Source organism: Mauremys reevesii, linkage group 1 (assembly GCF_016161935.1).
Source record: "Mauremys reevesii isolate NIE-2019 linkage group 1, ASM1616193v1, whole genome shotgun sequence".
Classification (NCBI taxonomy): Eukaryota; Metazoa; Chordata; order Testudines; family Geoemydidae; genus Mauremys; species Mauremys reevesii.
Window position 1 is genome coordinate 196,117,642 of NC_052623.1, and position 13,329 is coordinate 196,130,970.

General features: G+C 43.2%; 1 protein-coding gene across 5 annotated transcripts in view; it reads right to left on the reverse strand.

Moving 5' to 3' along the window:
• NECTIN3 (nectin cell adhesion molecule 3) overlaps positions 1 to 13,329 on the reverse strand; it is a 118,430-nt gene that overhangs the window by 50,363 nt on the left and 54,738 nt on the right. For all 5 annotated transcript variants that reach the window (XR_005583781.1, XR_005583782.1, XM_039485361.1 and 2 more), the window contains exon 5: positions 6,467 to 6,618. Coding sequence is in view for 3 of the 5 variants with exons in the window: in XM_039485361.1 (XP_039341295.1) it covers positions 6,467 to 6,618 (152 nt within the window). In the remaining 2 variants the exon portion in view is untranslated. The remainder of the gene's footprint in view (positions 1 to 6,466; positions 6,619 to 13,329) is intronic.

Here is a 13,329-nt window from a genome sequence, read left to right on the forward strand (position 1 = left end):
GCTAGATGCCGCTGACAGAGGCGATTCAGCAGCGCTACACAGCAGCATGCTTTTGCTTTTGCATGACAGCAGAGATGGTTACCAACCATACTGTACCATCTACCAATCCATAAATTGGTAAAAAGATGATCATGGTTACCAGTCCTTTTGCACTGCACCATCTGTTGCTGTCATAAGTGCCCCTGGCTGCTCTTAGCCAGGGGCGCAAAAGCCAAAATTGGGAATGACTCCCTGAGTCAATCCCTCCTTTATGGTATCAAAAAACAGAATCAGTCCTGCCTAGAATATGGGCAAGTGTACTAGAGAACCACTGTATCATAGAACCAGAGAGCACAGCTGCTCTGTGTCAGATCCTGCAGGAATGATGAGCTGTATGCTATTCACAGGGGGTGCTCCTGCAACAACCCCACCTGTTGATTCCATTCTTCCCACAGCCTTCCTGGGCTACCATAGCAGTGTCCCCCCACTTGTGTGATGAAGTAATAAAGAATGCAGGAATAAGACACAGTGACTTGTTAGTGATAAATGAGTGGAAGGCAGCCTCCAGCAGCTATGATAGTCCAGACAGGACATTAAGGAGCGTGGAGGAGAGGAGCCCAGCATCCTGCTGCTAGTCCAGGGGCAACTGAATCTTTTCTTTACACATGAAGGGTGGGGGCTGATGAAGCTCAGCCCCCTGTTGCTATGATGAAGACGGTTATCAACCATACTGCACCATCTACCATGAAAAATTAGGTGCACATGACATTGGGGGACCTGACAGATGCTAGTTGGCATGGTTACCAGTCCTTTTGCACTGCACCACGTGCCAAAAAGCTCATGATGATGAGGACGGATACCAGTCATATTGCACCATCAGCCACCCATAGCGGGGGAGGTGGGAGCAAGGATGTTGGTGTTGACCGCTGCAGCATTGCGTCTATCTGCAGCATTCAGTAAAGATAGGGTGATATGTTAAATAGTCACGAGAGGATTTTTTCCCTTTTACTTCTGGGGTGGGTGGGGGGGTGTACATTGCCGAGCTATGCCCTGAACCACCATGGACACTGTTTGTTTGACCCTAGAGGCACTTGGAGCTCAGCCAAGAATGCAAATGCTTTTCGGAGACTGCAGGAACTGTGGGATAGCTTGAGTCCTCCAGTCCATGAGCGTCCATTTGATTCTTTGGCTTTCCGTTACGCTTGTCACGCTGCAGTGCACTGAGTCCCTGCTATGGCATCCGTCTGGAGAATTTTTAAAACTGATTCTGAATTTCGTCTTCTATAACGGAGCGCTGATAGAACGGATTTGCCTGCCCTTACTGCGATCACATCCGCATGGTCCATGCTGGAGCTCTTTTTTTATTTTGATTTCGGACTGCATCGCCACCCGTGCTGATCGGAGTTCCACGCTGGGCAAACAGGAAATATTCAAAAATTCGCGGGGCTTTTCCTGTCTACCTGACCACTGCATCCAAGTTCAGATTGCGGTCCAGAGCGGTCAGTGGTGCACTGTGGGATAGCTCCCGGAGGCCAATACCGTCGATTTGCGGCCACACTAACCCTAATCCGATATGGCAATTCCAATACTAGCGCTACTCCTCTCGTTAGGGAGGAGTACAGAAACCGGTTTAAAGAGCCCTTTATATCGATATAAAGGGCCTCTTGGTGTGGACGGGTGCAGCGTTAAATCGGTTTTATGCTACTAAAACCGGTTTAAACGCGTAGTGTAGACCAGGCCTTAGACTTTGTTCCAGGCTTGCTGAGCTATTCCCAGAAAACTACACCCTTAGTGCTGTGATCATCTCTAATCTGAGGAGAGACCAGTGCTAGAAGTTGACAAACTCAGAGAAATACAAGTAAAAATGTAAACCCAGTTGATGGGACAAAATGAGTTCCAACAGAAGTCGCATAATTTCTGGTGGCCTGAGTTTAAAGGCAGGCTTCAGTTCTGGAGCCTCCAGCACTGCCTCTGAAATCCAGCTGAAAGGCATTACTCATTTGTGTGAAGGAGAAGTTGTGCAGCACTAGACATTGTTTCTGCTATGAGCTCTTTACCCATATCTAACCACAAAAAACAAAAAAAGATAACCCCACACACCACATAAACTTACATTATGGCATTTTAGTGCTATATATGTGATTAGGTAAAAATCCTCAAACTTTAAGCTCAGTTCCAAATCCTTTTTATCTTCCTACTTTAGGAAACTGCACAGAAACAGATGAACTTTGTTTAATCTGGTTTTTACTGTTCTTGTTTATTAAGTTTAAGAATTTCATTCAAAAAAATAGTCTACAGAAGTTGACAAATAGGACTTAATACTTCTATTGACAATTGTATCTCTCTCAATTTATCTTAGAACGTATATTTACAATCATATACATTAGCACCCAAGCAATTTCTTTTGTAAACGCTGTATAGCTCAACAAGCTTGCAAATTTCAGTTTAAGATATAATTTTTTTTTTTTTTTGGACAAGCAAGTAAGGTGTGCTTTTCCTTAGGTCACCATCATTATGACTGTTTACCTACAGATTAATGACTGGCTAGCAAGTTTTTCTGACCATTCTTCCAGACTAGTATGCACTGTTGAGATTATAAAAAAAAGTTTAAAATCAGTTGGAAGCTTTGGACAGGCATGTTAAGATCACTGAAATAGTTCAAGATATAAATAGTTAATTCCGATTTTTAGTGGAAAAATCCCATTTGAAAATCTTAGAACCCTTGTTACCTTTGAAATAGAAAAAAGGGAACAAAGTAATTTTATAATTTTGTGGTTATTTCACTTTACAAAGATTGCAGCCACATTATGCTCAATGTGTCTAAACAATAGATGCAATCCATTCATTAAAAACAACAACAACTAGTTTTTCAAGCTCAACTATATTTAAACATTCAGGTTCTATGTATTATAATCTGTAACAGCAAATAAAATATCTTTAAAATTTACAAAAAAAATTATGAAACAGTAGGTATCAATATGTTTTCCCCTCTTTACAACAGCCCAATTTAAATGGATACTTTTAGTGGTTTCGTGCTCACATCTGAAATCATCAGAAAACCTATTGTAAGATTTGCTCTTGAGCCTGCTGTGGTATGTTTACAAAAGCCACTAAGTGGAGAGAGTGAAAGGAAAACCTGTGTCTTATTTTAAGAATGGGAAATCAAGCTATGCTTTCACATTGGAATTAATTTGTTTTCATGTTGCACTTCTGAATACATTTGTTTCTTCTGGATTTAGCTACTCCTCCCATATGTAGGCCAAGATACTATCAGTACATCCCTCGGCCTGCGCCGCTTCCTGCAGCTCCCATTGCCCTGGAGCAGCGAACTGCGGCCAGTGGGAAACACTGGTGTATTATAGAGTTTTGTTTTTTTTTTAACCTTTTATTATACCACTGAGGTAACTAATTTCCTAGACTAAGTGGCTCATGTGTCATTTCCTTCCCCCCCCCCCCCCACGATATCCAGTGTTAACTGGTGACATGTGAGCTCAAAAGGCAACACTGGACTTAAGCTGTCCTAAACTTAACTGTCCAAGGCTTTGGCTACACTTGCATTTCAAAGCGCTGCCGCGGCAGCGCTTTGAAGCGCTAAGTGTAGTCAAAGCGCCAGCGCTGGGAAAACTCTCCCAGCGCTGTCCGTACTCCACTTCCCTGTGGGGAATAACGGACAGCGCTGGGAGCGCGGCTCCCAGCGCTGGGGCTTTGACTACACTGGCGCTTTGTAGCGCCGCAATTTGCAGTGCTGCAGAGGGTGTGTTTTCACACCCTGCTGCAGCGCTGCAAATTTGTAAGTGTAGCCAAGCCCCAAGAGGTACTGCTGAACTGCTTTTATTTCAAATATCATTGCACATATCTTGTCATAGTTGAGTTCTGTGAAATTCAATGCTGTAATCATAGACTGATTCACACTTAATGGGGATCATCAAGCAGTTGAAGATTTTGCAGCAACTTTGTTTTAGTGTACTGTTTTAAAAAGTTCAAGTTTCATCTTTCCTGCAATGCTGCTAACAGGACAAAAATTTGTATTCATGCCTCAGAGATGTGTAGTATAAAAGTGAGCTGTTAGTTTTATTGATAAAATGCAAAGATTCACCTGGGTACAAAACCATTTCAATTTTTCAGAAGTTTTCATCTTCAGTAACTTAAAGTGCTATAGGTAAAGCAATTTTTAAAAACGTTTTTATGCCATTAAGGTAGGTTAACAGAAAAGCTTAAAATAAAAAAAGTTACTGCAAAAAATCATGATCTGAAAGCATCAGTAACTAAAACAGCAATGCTTTTAATTAAGTTAAAATCTTTTCCTTTATATACCTTGTATGTCTAGCTCCTGCTGATTTCTTCTGCAATAGTTAACAAGCAACTGAACAGATTTAAGGATTACAGTTCCCATTCATATATGTTAAGTATTCTTGTCATCAATTCTGCAAGGACTAAAATAGTTCTGAACTAGTATTTTAACAAAATAACCACCTCTGTTTAAATGGTTTATTTTATTTTAAATACACAGGAAGGTTTAAAAACCTTAATAGGTTTTGTACAGTTTTTCCAAAGCTTTTTAGTCAACCTTTCCAATTAAGCATTAGCTGTCTTCAAGTAATGTAACAGTTCAACTAAGACAAAAACAGCAGAGTATAACACAACAATTTACAGGTGATTTATTCTCATGAAGATAACTGATACTTAGGACACATTTATTTTTATGTCACAGAATCGTATATGCATACTTATGAGCTTCTTCAGATGTTATTTTCATAGGGTTTTTTTTTAAACTGCAATATTTTGCATAATGTTTATACAAATTTAGTTTAAAATATTGAAATTCTATCTTTGACAGTATTGTTTGAACTCTCCCCAAGCCAAATTAAGGTGTACTGAGTTCAATATTGCTCACCTTTTCCTCCCATTCCCACTGGATTATAGTGAACCTGCTCTGAGATACAGCAGCATGTGCCATGCTGCTATGAAGTAGTGAAGCCTGCTCAAGTATGTAATTGGTATACAGAGGGTGTGACCTCAAATGTTTTACATGTACATTGTTTGGTGCCATCTTGCTCAATTTCATTCTCCATTCACAGCCTCCAAGAAAGAATTTTTCTGCTCCAATAGCCAAAGAAGCACTTACTTTACTACTCACTCTCAGTGGTCTACAGGCTGAATCAGTAGTTTTCACTAGCCACCAGCATAGTAGCTACTGAAATAAGAATGGACTGAGACCTTACCATGAAGATTGGCCCTCAAGAACGTAGAAAGAATATAATGAATTTATAGTTAATGTTCTGAATACTGCTACCACATTTGTACCTATTGATAACATTAAGTAATTCCATTTAATTTACCCCCATCATCATGGTAATATAATAATGTTAGGTCTCAGCTCTACTTTTGATGCTACTACATATGATTTTCATTAAGCCATGGTATCCTTTCAATATGCTGCTATACTCAAAGGAACATATACTATGGTAACATGGCACTTCTGTCTGCTACTGAGATTCTTTACCATAGCCAGCACTGTAATAAGTGCTTTCCTAATTTAAATACTAACAAAGTCCGCCAACAGCTGTGGCAATACCCCACCCACAAGAGACCACCACACAGACAGGAAGGATGAGGTGGAGCAATGTGCTCTAACCATTTCTGCCCCCTGTACAGGTCTGTCACATCTTGTGCACATTTAACATGCGCGATTTCAGCTTTCCGCGGTCGGCAAAAACAAAAACAAAGAAGAGAAAAATAATTTTAATACTGTACCTGTAGTGCGGGCGATTCCGCCCGCCATTCAACTCAATGTAATTTTGACTATACGCGGTTTTCGCTTTACACACTAACCGTGGAACGGAACCCCCCCGTAAGATGAGACTCGCCTGTAATTAGATTTATGCTTGCTCTTTATGAGCAGTGAGAGGCACTCTCACCAGCTCAGCTGAGGATAAAGGAATAAAACCAGACTCCCTCTCCCTCAGAAAAGTGTTTTAAGTTTGGGTTTTATAACATTTCTTTTCTCCCCCTAACTCAGCAATTTTATTTAATTCCTTATCAGCTAAAATCTCTTCCATTTGTCAACTCATCTCAAATTAGGTAGCGTGGATGTTGTCAACAATGCTGTCTTCACCAAAGAAGGCGGGAAACACTTGCCCTTAGGAGATGGTAGGTTTTACTTCATTATCTTTATTACCATCACTTAGGGCTGGTATGGAGTCTCAGACACTACTGTGGTCCTTTTAAGTACTACAATTTACAGACAGCATGCATGACAGAACAATGATATTAGCCCCTTGAGATAGTATTAGTACTAGTAGGGTAATGTTTATTTCCATTTGTCCTTCCCAGTTTTATATTACCTTTAATCAAAGACTGAGTTTTAGGTAACCTGTTATATAACATGGCTAAAAAAACCCACATTCAACTAGACACCTAGTCCAATTTCTGACACAGTATTTTAACAAAGCATACTTAGGAAAGGAAAGGAGAAACAACAACTCACCTAATATGTAGATCGTCTTTTGATCACTTCTTTGTCCAAGGGAATTGGTCACCTTACAGACATAAGTCCCAGTATAATTGTAAGTCAATGGATTGTTGAAATGCAGAGTATTATTTGAAGACATTAAACCTTCAGGCCATTGCCCATCCAACCTGAATTAGACAATATTTGGAGGCAATTTAAGCACTCTCAGAATTTACACAAAGAAATTTAAATGCAAAATGTTTTACCTGAAAAAGTTCAACTATAATTATTTTATGTTTACAAATAGCTTGCTCTGTGGAATGCAATTATTTTGTTATATTAGTAAAGCCCTTCAGTTAAAGAAACAATAATGTCAAGTCAATTTATTTGTTTCTATTACAAGTCTGTTGGAATTTTGAATCTTTTACTCCTGGGAGAATTCTGCGCCACTGTGCATGCGAGAATTTATGTCCCCCACAGATTTCTTTGTTTCCTCACAGATAAATGCGTTTCTGATGGGGGAAGCAAAGGGAAGCCATAAGAGCGATCATGCGACCCTCTCCAGCAGTATGTTTCGGGTGCCCAGGGCAGCCGGCAGAGGTAAATCACTGTGGGGCAGAGTGCAGGACTGGGGAAGACCCAGTTGGTGGCTCCTACCCCGCGCCAGGCTCAGTTGCTAGTCCCAGGTAGCCTACAGAGGACAGGACTTCCTCTTCCCCTGCATGGCATCTGGGGTCATGTCAGACCCACCCCGAGATTTCTCCCCCAGCTGTAGGAAGCTCTGCAAACTCCCTCCCTCTCCCCCTACCGCCCCCCATACTTCCTGTACCCATTGCGCCTCAGCTGCAGAGGGAGGGATCACTATACAGGGAGCTGCTGCCTTATCCACCCAACCCCCGTGCATCCAGACCCCCTTATACCCAGAACCCTCCCGACTAGCCCCACGCCCCCTGTACCTGGAACACCCCAACAACCCACCTGCACCTGGATCCCCACCCTAACAAGCCCCAACTAGCTGCATCTGGATCCCCACCCCACTGAACCTAACACCTCCAGCATCTGGATCACTCCACTAAGCCCCCCTCACATTAAGTCCCCTCCCCCCAAGTTCTATCCCCCAACACAGAGCCCCAATCACCTTCACCTGGACCCTTCTGCAGAATTCTATTAACACTTCACCCAGAACCCACCAACAAGCCCCTGGGCATCCAGATCCTTCCCGCATGCAGATTTCCCACTAAGCTTCTCGCACTCAGATTGCCCCACACAGAACCCTCTCAATCTACATTTGGATCCTCCCACACTAAGCCCCTCCACACTTGGATCCTGCCTGCCCACACCTGGTACACCTGGCACATAGGGGCAGGGCCCTGGGGTGTTTCAAGGGCACACCTTGTCCTTGCACTATGTCACAGTTGGGTAAAGCCTCACCGCTGAGTCAGTGTCCCGGGGGCAGGTGGAGCTGCACAGTGATCTTCCACCTCTGTGCAGCCAGTGACCTGTGCTCCCCATGCCATGCTGGAGCCTCCACATTTATTTGACAAATAAAAATTTGCAGAAGTTTTAATTATAGTGTGCAGAATTTTTTGGCACAGAATTCCCTCAGTAGTCTTTTGTGCTCTTCTGCAGGTTTATAGGCTGTAAATAAATCATCTTCCCTCTTTTCAAGTAAGGTTTGATGGACACATTTTCCAAAAACTATTCCAAGAATGTGCAATCTTAAAACAGACCAACTTAATCACCAGTTTAGCTCCAAATCATGTCAGTGGAATTAAGTTAAGGATTAACGTGGCCTGAAACTAAAGCAAAGTTCTGTCAAATTTTTAATAAAAAGACTTCTTACTAGTAACAATATGGTTTTACTGCCAACACCACAATTTAACTAATTCAGTCCTTCAAATCACCATTACTGGAAGTCTGAGACTCAGTCAGGATAATACATTTGGGCTTAATAAGACCTGAATTTATGTCTCATGATTTATCAGAAGGTTTAGACTAGGGAGCAATATTTTAAGAAAAACAGATGACTGTAAAAACGAAGTTACAAAGCCCAAAGGACCACCTACAGCTCCTTATCTTGTTAGTACAGGCAAGGTTTATGCAAGTGGAAATGCCTGTCTTCTGTACTGCTGTCTATAGAGGAAGAGAGAGACTAATATCAAGGGCCTACAACTCAAATGTGTGGAGGAGGAAGTACTTTGAGTACATTTGCAGCATTCAATGTAGTGCTAAACACTAACTCATTTGTATCTTGAACAGCCTGTATGATTTCATACATGTATTGGCTCTGCCAGCTGTTTTTTGTTAATTTGCTGAGAGACTTTCATTTAGGGGCACCTTTAAATGATCCTTCACTGCTAATTAAGAAATCAGATGGTTTCAGGGCATAGAGGGGTTACAATCAAAAAGGAGAGGAGAGGTTACTTATCTTGTACAGTAACTGGAGTTCTTTGAAAGGTGCCCCCACCCCCCCATGGGTGCTCCACATCAGGATATGTGCACACCCTTGCTCTCTTGATAGGAGTTTTCAGTCAGCAGTGTCTCTGAATCCACATCTGAGCCCTAAACACCCTTGTGCCTTGATTCAAGAATATATAGGAAGGGGCACACCAAATGGCAGTGCAGTTTCTTCTCAACCACTAATGTTTCAAGAAAGACTCTGAGACAGAGGGGAAGGACAGTGGGTAGTGGCACACCCTTAGGGACATACACCTGGAAAAACTCCAGTTACTGTACAAGGTAAAGAAAGAGGAGAGATTACCTGAGTAGTGTCCCTATGGGTGCTCCATGTCAGCAGACTCCCATCATGGAACGGGTGCCGAGGAAGTGGATTCAGTATGGATCACAGGACAACATCAAAGGCCATGTCAGTCCTGGAGGCAGGCATGAAAGAGGGTAATGCTGGTAAAACATGGGTGACAAAGACCAGGTGGCTGCACTGCAAATGTCTGAAATGGGTATATATTTGCAAGGGGCTAGATTGAGACCTAGTGGAATGAGCAATAATTCTCAGGGGAGGAGGGTGGATTAACAATGAAACTTCATAGCATGAGAGGATGCAACCTGCAACCCATTTGGACAGATTCTGGGTGAAGATCAGATGTCCCCTTTTATTCCTTCTGCAACAGAAATGAAAAGTCAAGGGGAAACCCAAAAAGGGCCTACTTCTGTCAAGGTAAAAGCCAAGAGCTCTTAACACCAAGTGTATGGTGGCTCACTACTTCTCTCTAAGAGTGAGACTTGGGGTAAATACTGGTAGGTTAATCTCCTGCTTAACATGCAATTCAGAAGAGACTTAAGTAGTAAGTCACCTCATCTTGGTAGAGCATTGTATTTGGTGAGTCCACCAAAGTTCCAAGCTCTTACCCTCCTGGTCGAAGTAATGGTTACGAGGAATAAGGTCTTAAGGGCCAAATGAATGAAGGAACAACTGTCCATAGGCTCGAATGGAGGTTTCCTCAAAGCATTAGGAGCTAAAGTGAGATCCCATGCTGGTGCTAGTTCCTGGATAGGAGAGAAGAGGTTGAATAGGTTCCTGATAAATTTTGCAGTGCAGAATCTTTGTATGGGAAGGTAGTCCTTGCCTACCACAAAGCATAGGAATTGCTTGTGTGAATGGTGACATGGAAACAAGAACCCTGAAGGAGTAAAGCCTCCCAGACAGAGAATTATTGTTCCTAGGGTTATATTCTGAACTATCAGGAGCGGATGGAGGTGTTTTAAGTCCTGAGGTCCAGAATTAGTCTCCTCCCCACACACCTCATTTTTCTTCTGGACAAGAAAATACTAAGAACAGAATTCTATCCTGATGAAAGAATCCTCTCTCAATGAAGTCTGATGGGACAGGTTCAATTTCCCTCAGAGCCCGGAGGAATTTTACCCCTTGCCTTAAGAGGTCTTTGTGAGAAGAGTCCCTAAAGAGGAATGGGGTGGTAAGGAGCTGGACTGGATGGAGAAGCCTGTGAAAATTGCTTCTAGGATCCATCAGTCCAAAGTGATGAGCTCCCAGAAAGATAGGTAATAGGAGAGAGAATCCCCATAAGGGTGGCAGGGGAATAAGTGCAATATAAGATCCACAGCAAGTACACCTCTACCCCGATATAATGCGGTCCTTGGGAGCCAAAAAAATCTTATCCCGTTATAGGTGAAACGGTGTTATATCAAACTTGCTTTGATCCACCGGAGTGTGCAGCCCCGCCCCCAGGCACTGCTTTACCACGTTATATCCGAATTCGTGTTATATCGGGGTAAAGATGCAGTAGTTTACCACCTTCAACCAATGGGTCAAAACAGACATTTTGAAGATGTCACTGGCTGGGAGGTTGCTGAAGAAGAAACCCCTTCCTTAGGGAATTTGGGGTTTCTGTGGGGGGGGGGGGAGGTGGGAGAGAAGAGAGAATGTTCAGCCATTCTCATGGGCTGGTAGTGGACTGGGCAAAATCGTTGAGCTGTCTGTGACCTGCTGTGTTTTCTTTATTCGCAAGTATATAGATGCCTAGAGAACTTAATTCTTCAGAGAATGGAGGGACCCATCCAGGTTGTCATTCTACAACTTGGGGGCCCTCAAAATGAAGATCCTCTATAGTATTTTGTACCTCCCAGAGAGGCTGAAGACCACAGCCAGGAAGCTTGGCACATGACTACTGCCATAACTATAGAACATTAGATGCAACTGACAATTGCACAAAGCAGAGAGATGCCTTGGCAACTGTTTGACCCTCTGTAATGAGGGCCTGAAATTGTTCTCTCTGCTCCTGAGGCACATATTCAATAAGATGAAAAATTGTAATAAAGTGAAGTCGCATTAAGCCATCAGGGCTTGATAACAGGCCACTCTGAACTACCAGGAGGCCAAGTAGCAGCTCTTACAACCCACCAGATCCAATCATTTCGGCTCCATGTCCAATGGTGTTGAACAGGACTATTGCAGTCTGTTCCATTCATTAGCAGCCTTGATCACCAGAGAGAATAAAATACTGAGCCTCTGGGAGGGATGTAATACTTTTTGTAGACTCATCTACACAGAAGTGCAACAGTGGCTGGAGTTCACTACACTCCATTTACCATGGAATAGAATAAGCAAAGCTTCACAGATGGGCAAGACAATCTTGCCCTGAGGTGAAAGAAAGTTATCCAACAAGGAGTATCAGGAAATCCTATTCTCCTTTACCAGGACTTGTAAGGTGCCTGCTACCCTTTTCAGGAATTTTGAAAGGCCTTAAAGTCACTAGGACAGGATGCCAAGCTAGGCATGACCCTCACCTGATTAGCAGGATTTGCAGGAAGGTGAGGTTTCTTCCTCTTCCACTGGTTCCTGCTGTAGAGGATGTGTCTGTGGGGAACAACCTAGATGCACTGGTTGAAGTTCCTGAAGCAAATTCTTGAGATAGCACTCTGCACAACAAGGGTTGCCATAAGAAGCCCATGGGTTCCAGCAAGCACACTGTAATGGGGCATAAAGGAATAATGCAAGATCCCAAAGTTATCCTTGCTATGGTAACTGGTGTATTTCTTGCTATGAGGTCCTTCTTCAATGTCAGTTTCTAAGGAGAAGAGTTGGAAGGTGGAGGAACCTCATATAGACACCTCTGAGTCAGAGGATGTTATCCAAATTGGGGGAGGGGGGCAGAAATGGTGTAGGTACTGATAGTCAGACTGGTACAGGGCCCCAGAAGGAGACCTGCACATGCATAAATATTGGGGTTACAAAGAGGCTGGTGAGGCAGTTCCAGAGAATCTTGTAACGGTGCCAACTTGAAGTCTCTCTCAAAGAGCCTGCGTGGGGACAGTGTCAGTACCAGAGGGTGAGTCACCATCAAAGAAAAAGGATGGAGGGTAAGCAAACTCAGAGAAATGAGTTGGTACCAATGGGGAGTACCTCTCAGTACCTTTCAAAAATGGTGATTTGGGCTCTTTGAGGATTCAGAGGTCTTTGTGAAATAGGAGCCTGGACAATACCAGGACGTCTGGATGTGTTGTCTCAGGAGTAAGCATATGGGGTGGTGCCGGACGCAGCACCAGAATAGGTATGGTACACTTTTCACTTCTGGCTATGGAAGACTGAACCAATAAGGTCTTAGCCTTCATTTTGACATTTGGAGGCAGAGGCAGATGCCAGTGTCGAAAGCTCTCTAGATGACCTCTAGATATGCTACTGTGGTCACAGTACTGCAGAAAAGGGAGCCTCAGCAATATCTGTGTTTGGACATGAGGTCTCTTGGGACCCAGATCAAGGAGGTGACTTTCCCTTTTTCGTCCGATTCTGGAGAATAGGATCTTTTCTTGGAGAGAGTCTGGGGTCTTTGGTTACCGCCGAAGCAGAGCTGGTCAATGGACCCATTCATCGCATGGATCTCAGAGAGCACTGCATAAATAGGAATATACGTTTTTCCTACCTCAATTTTTTAGATCTGTTTTTAAATCTTAAGTAGACTTCACATTTAGAGGGAATAGGGATTTCTCCCAAGCAGCAGAGAGGCAGGTTGAATCTCCATCACTTCAAGGGAAGGACTTGTAGCCCATATGGAAAGGTTTGAAGTCCAGGGTCTTGGGCATAACCCACACGTGGGGCTGTTGAGGGCTGGGGGGCCAGTGGGGGAGGAGGGGTGAACCCAGAGGCGAGAAGGGGTGAACCCACTCAAAGCCTGAACTTGTGCTAACAAGAAAAAAATAAAAATGAAAAAGGCCTAAGAAAGCAAAGGGTAGCCAGCTGCATATTTCAGCTACTGGACACTGACACAGTGTTGCAAGCCACAGGGAGTGTATTGGGGTATGAGGGTGTCTAGGGCATAGGTGCAGACCTGCAGACACCACTGACAAAAATCTCTGATCAAGAGTGCATGGGCAGACAGCATATACTGACGTAGAGCACCCACAAGGACACTACTCAAAAGAAGAAT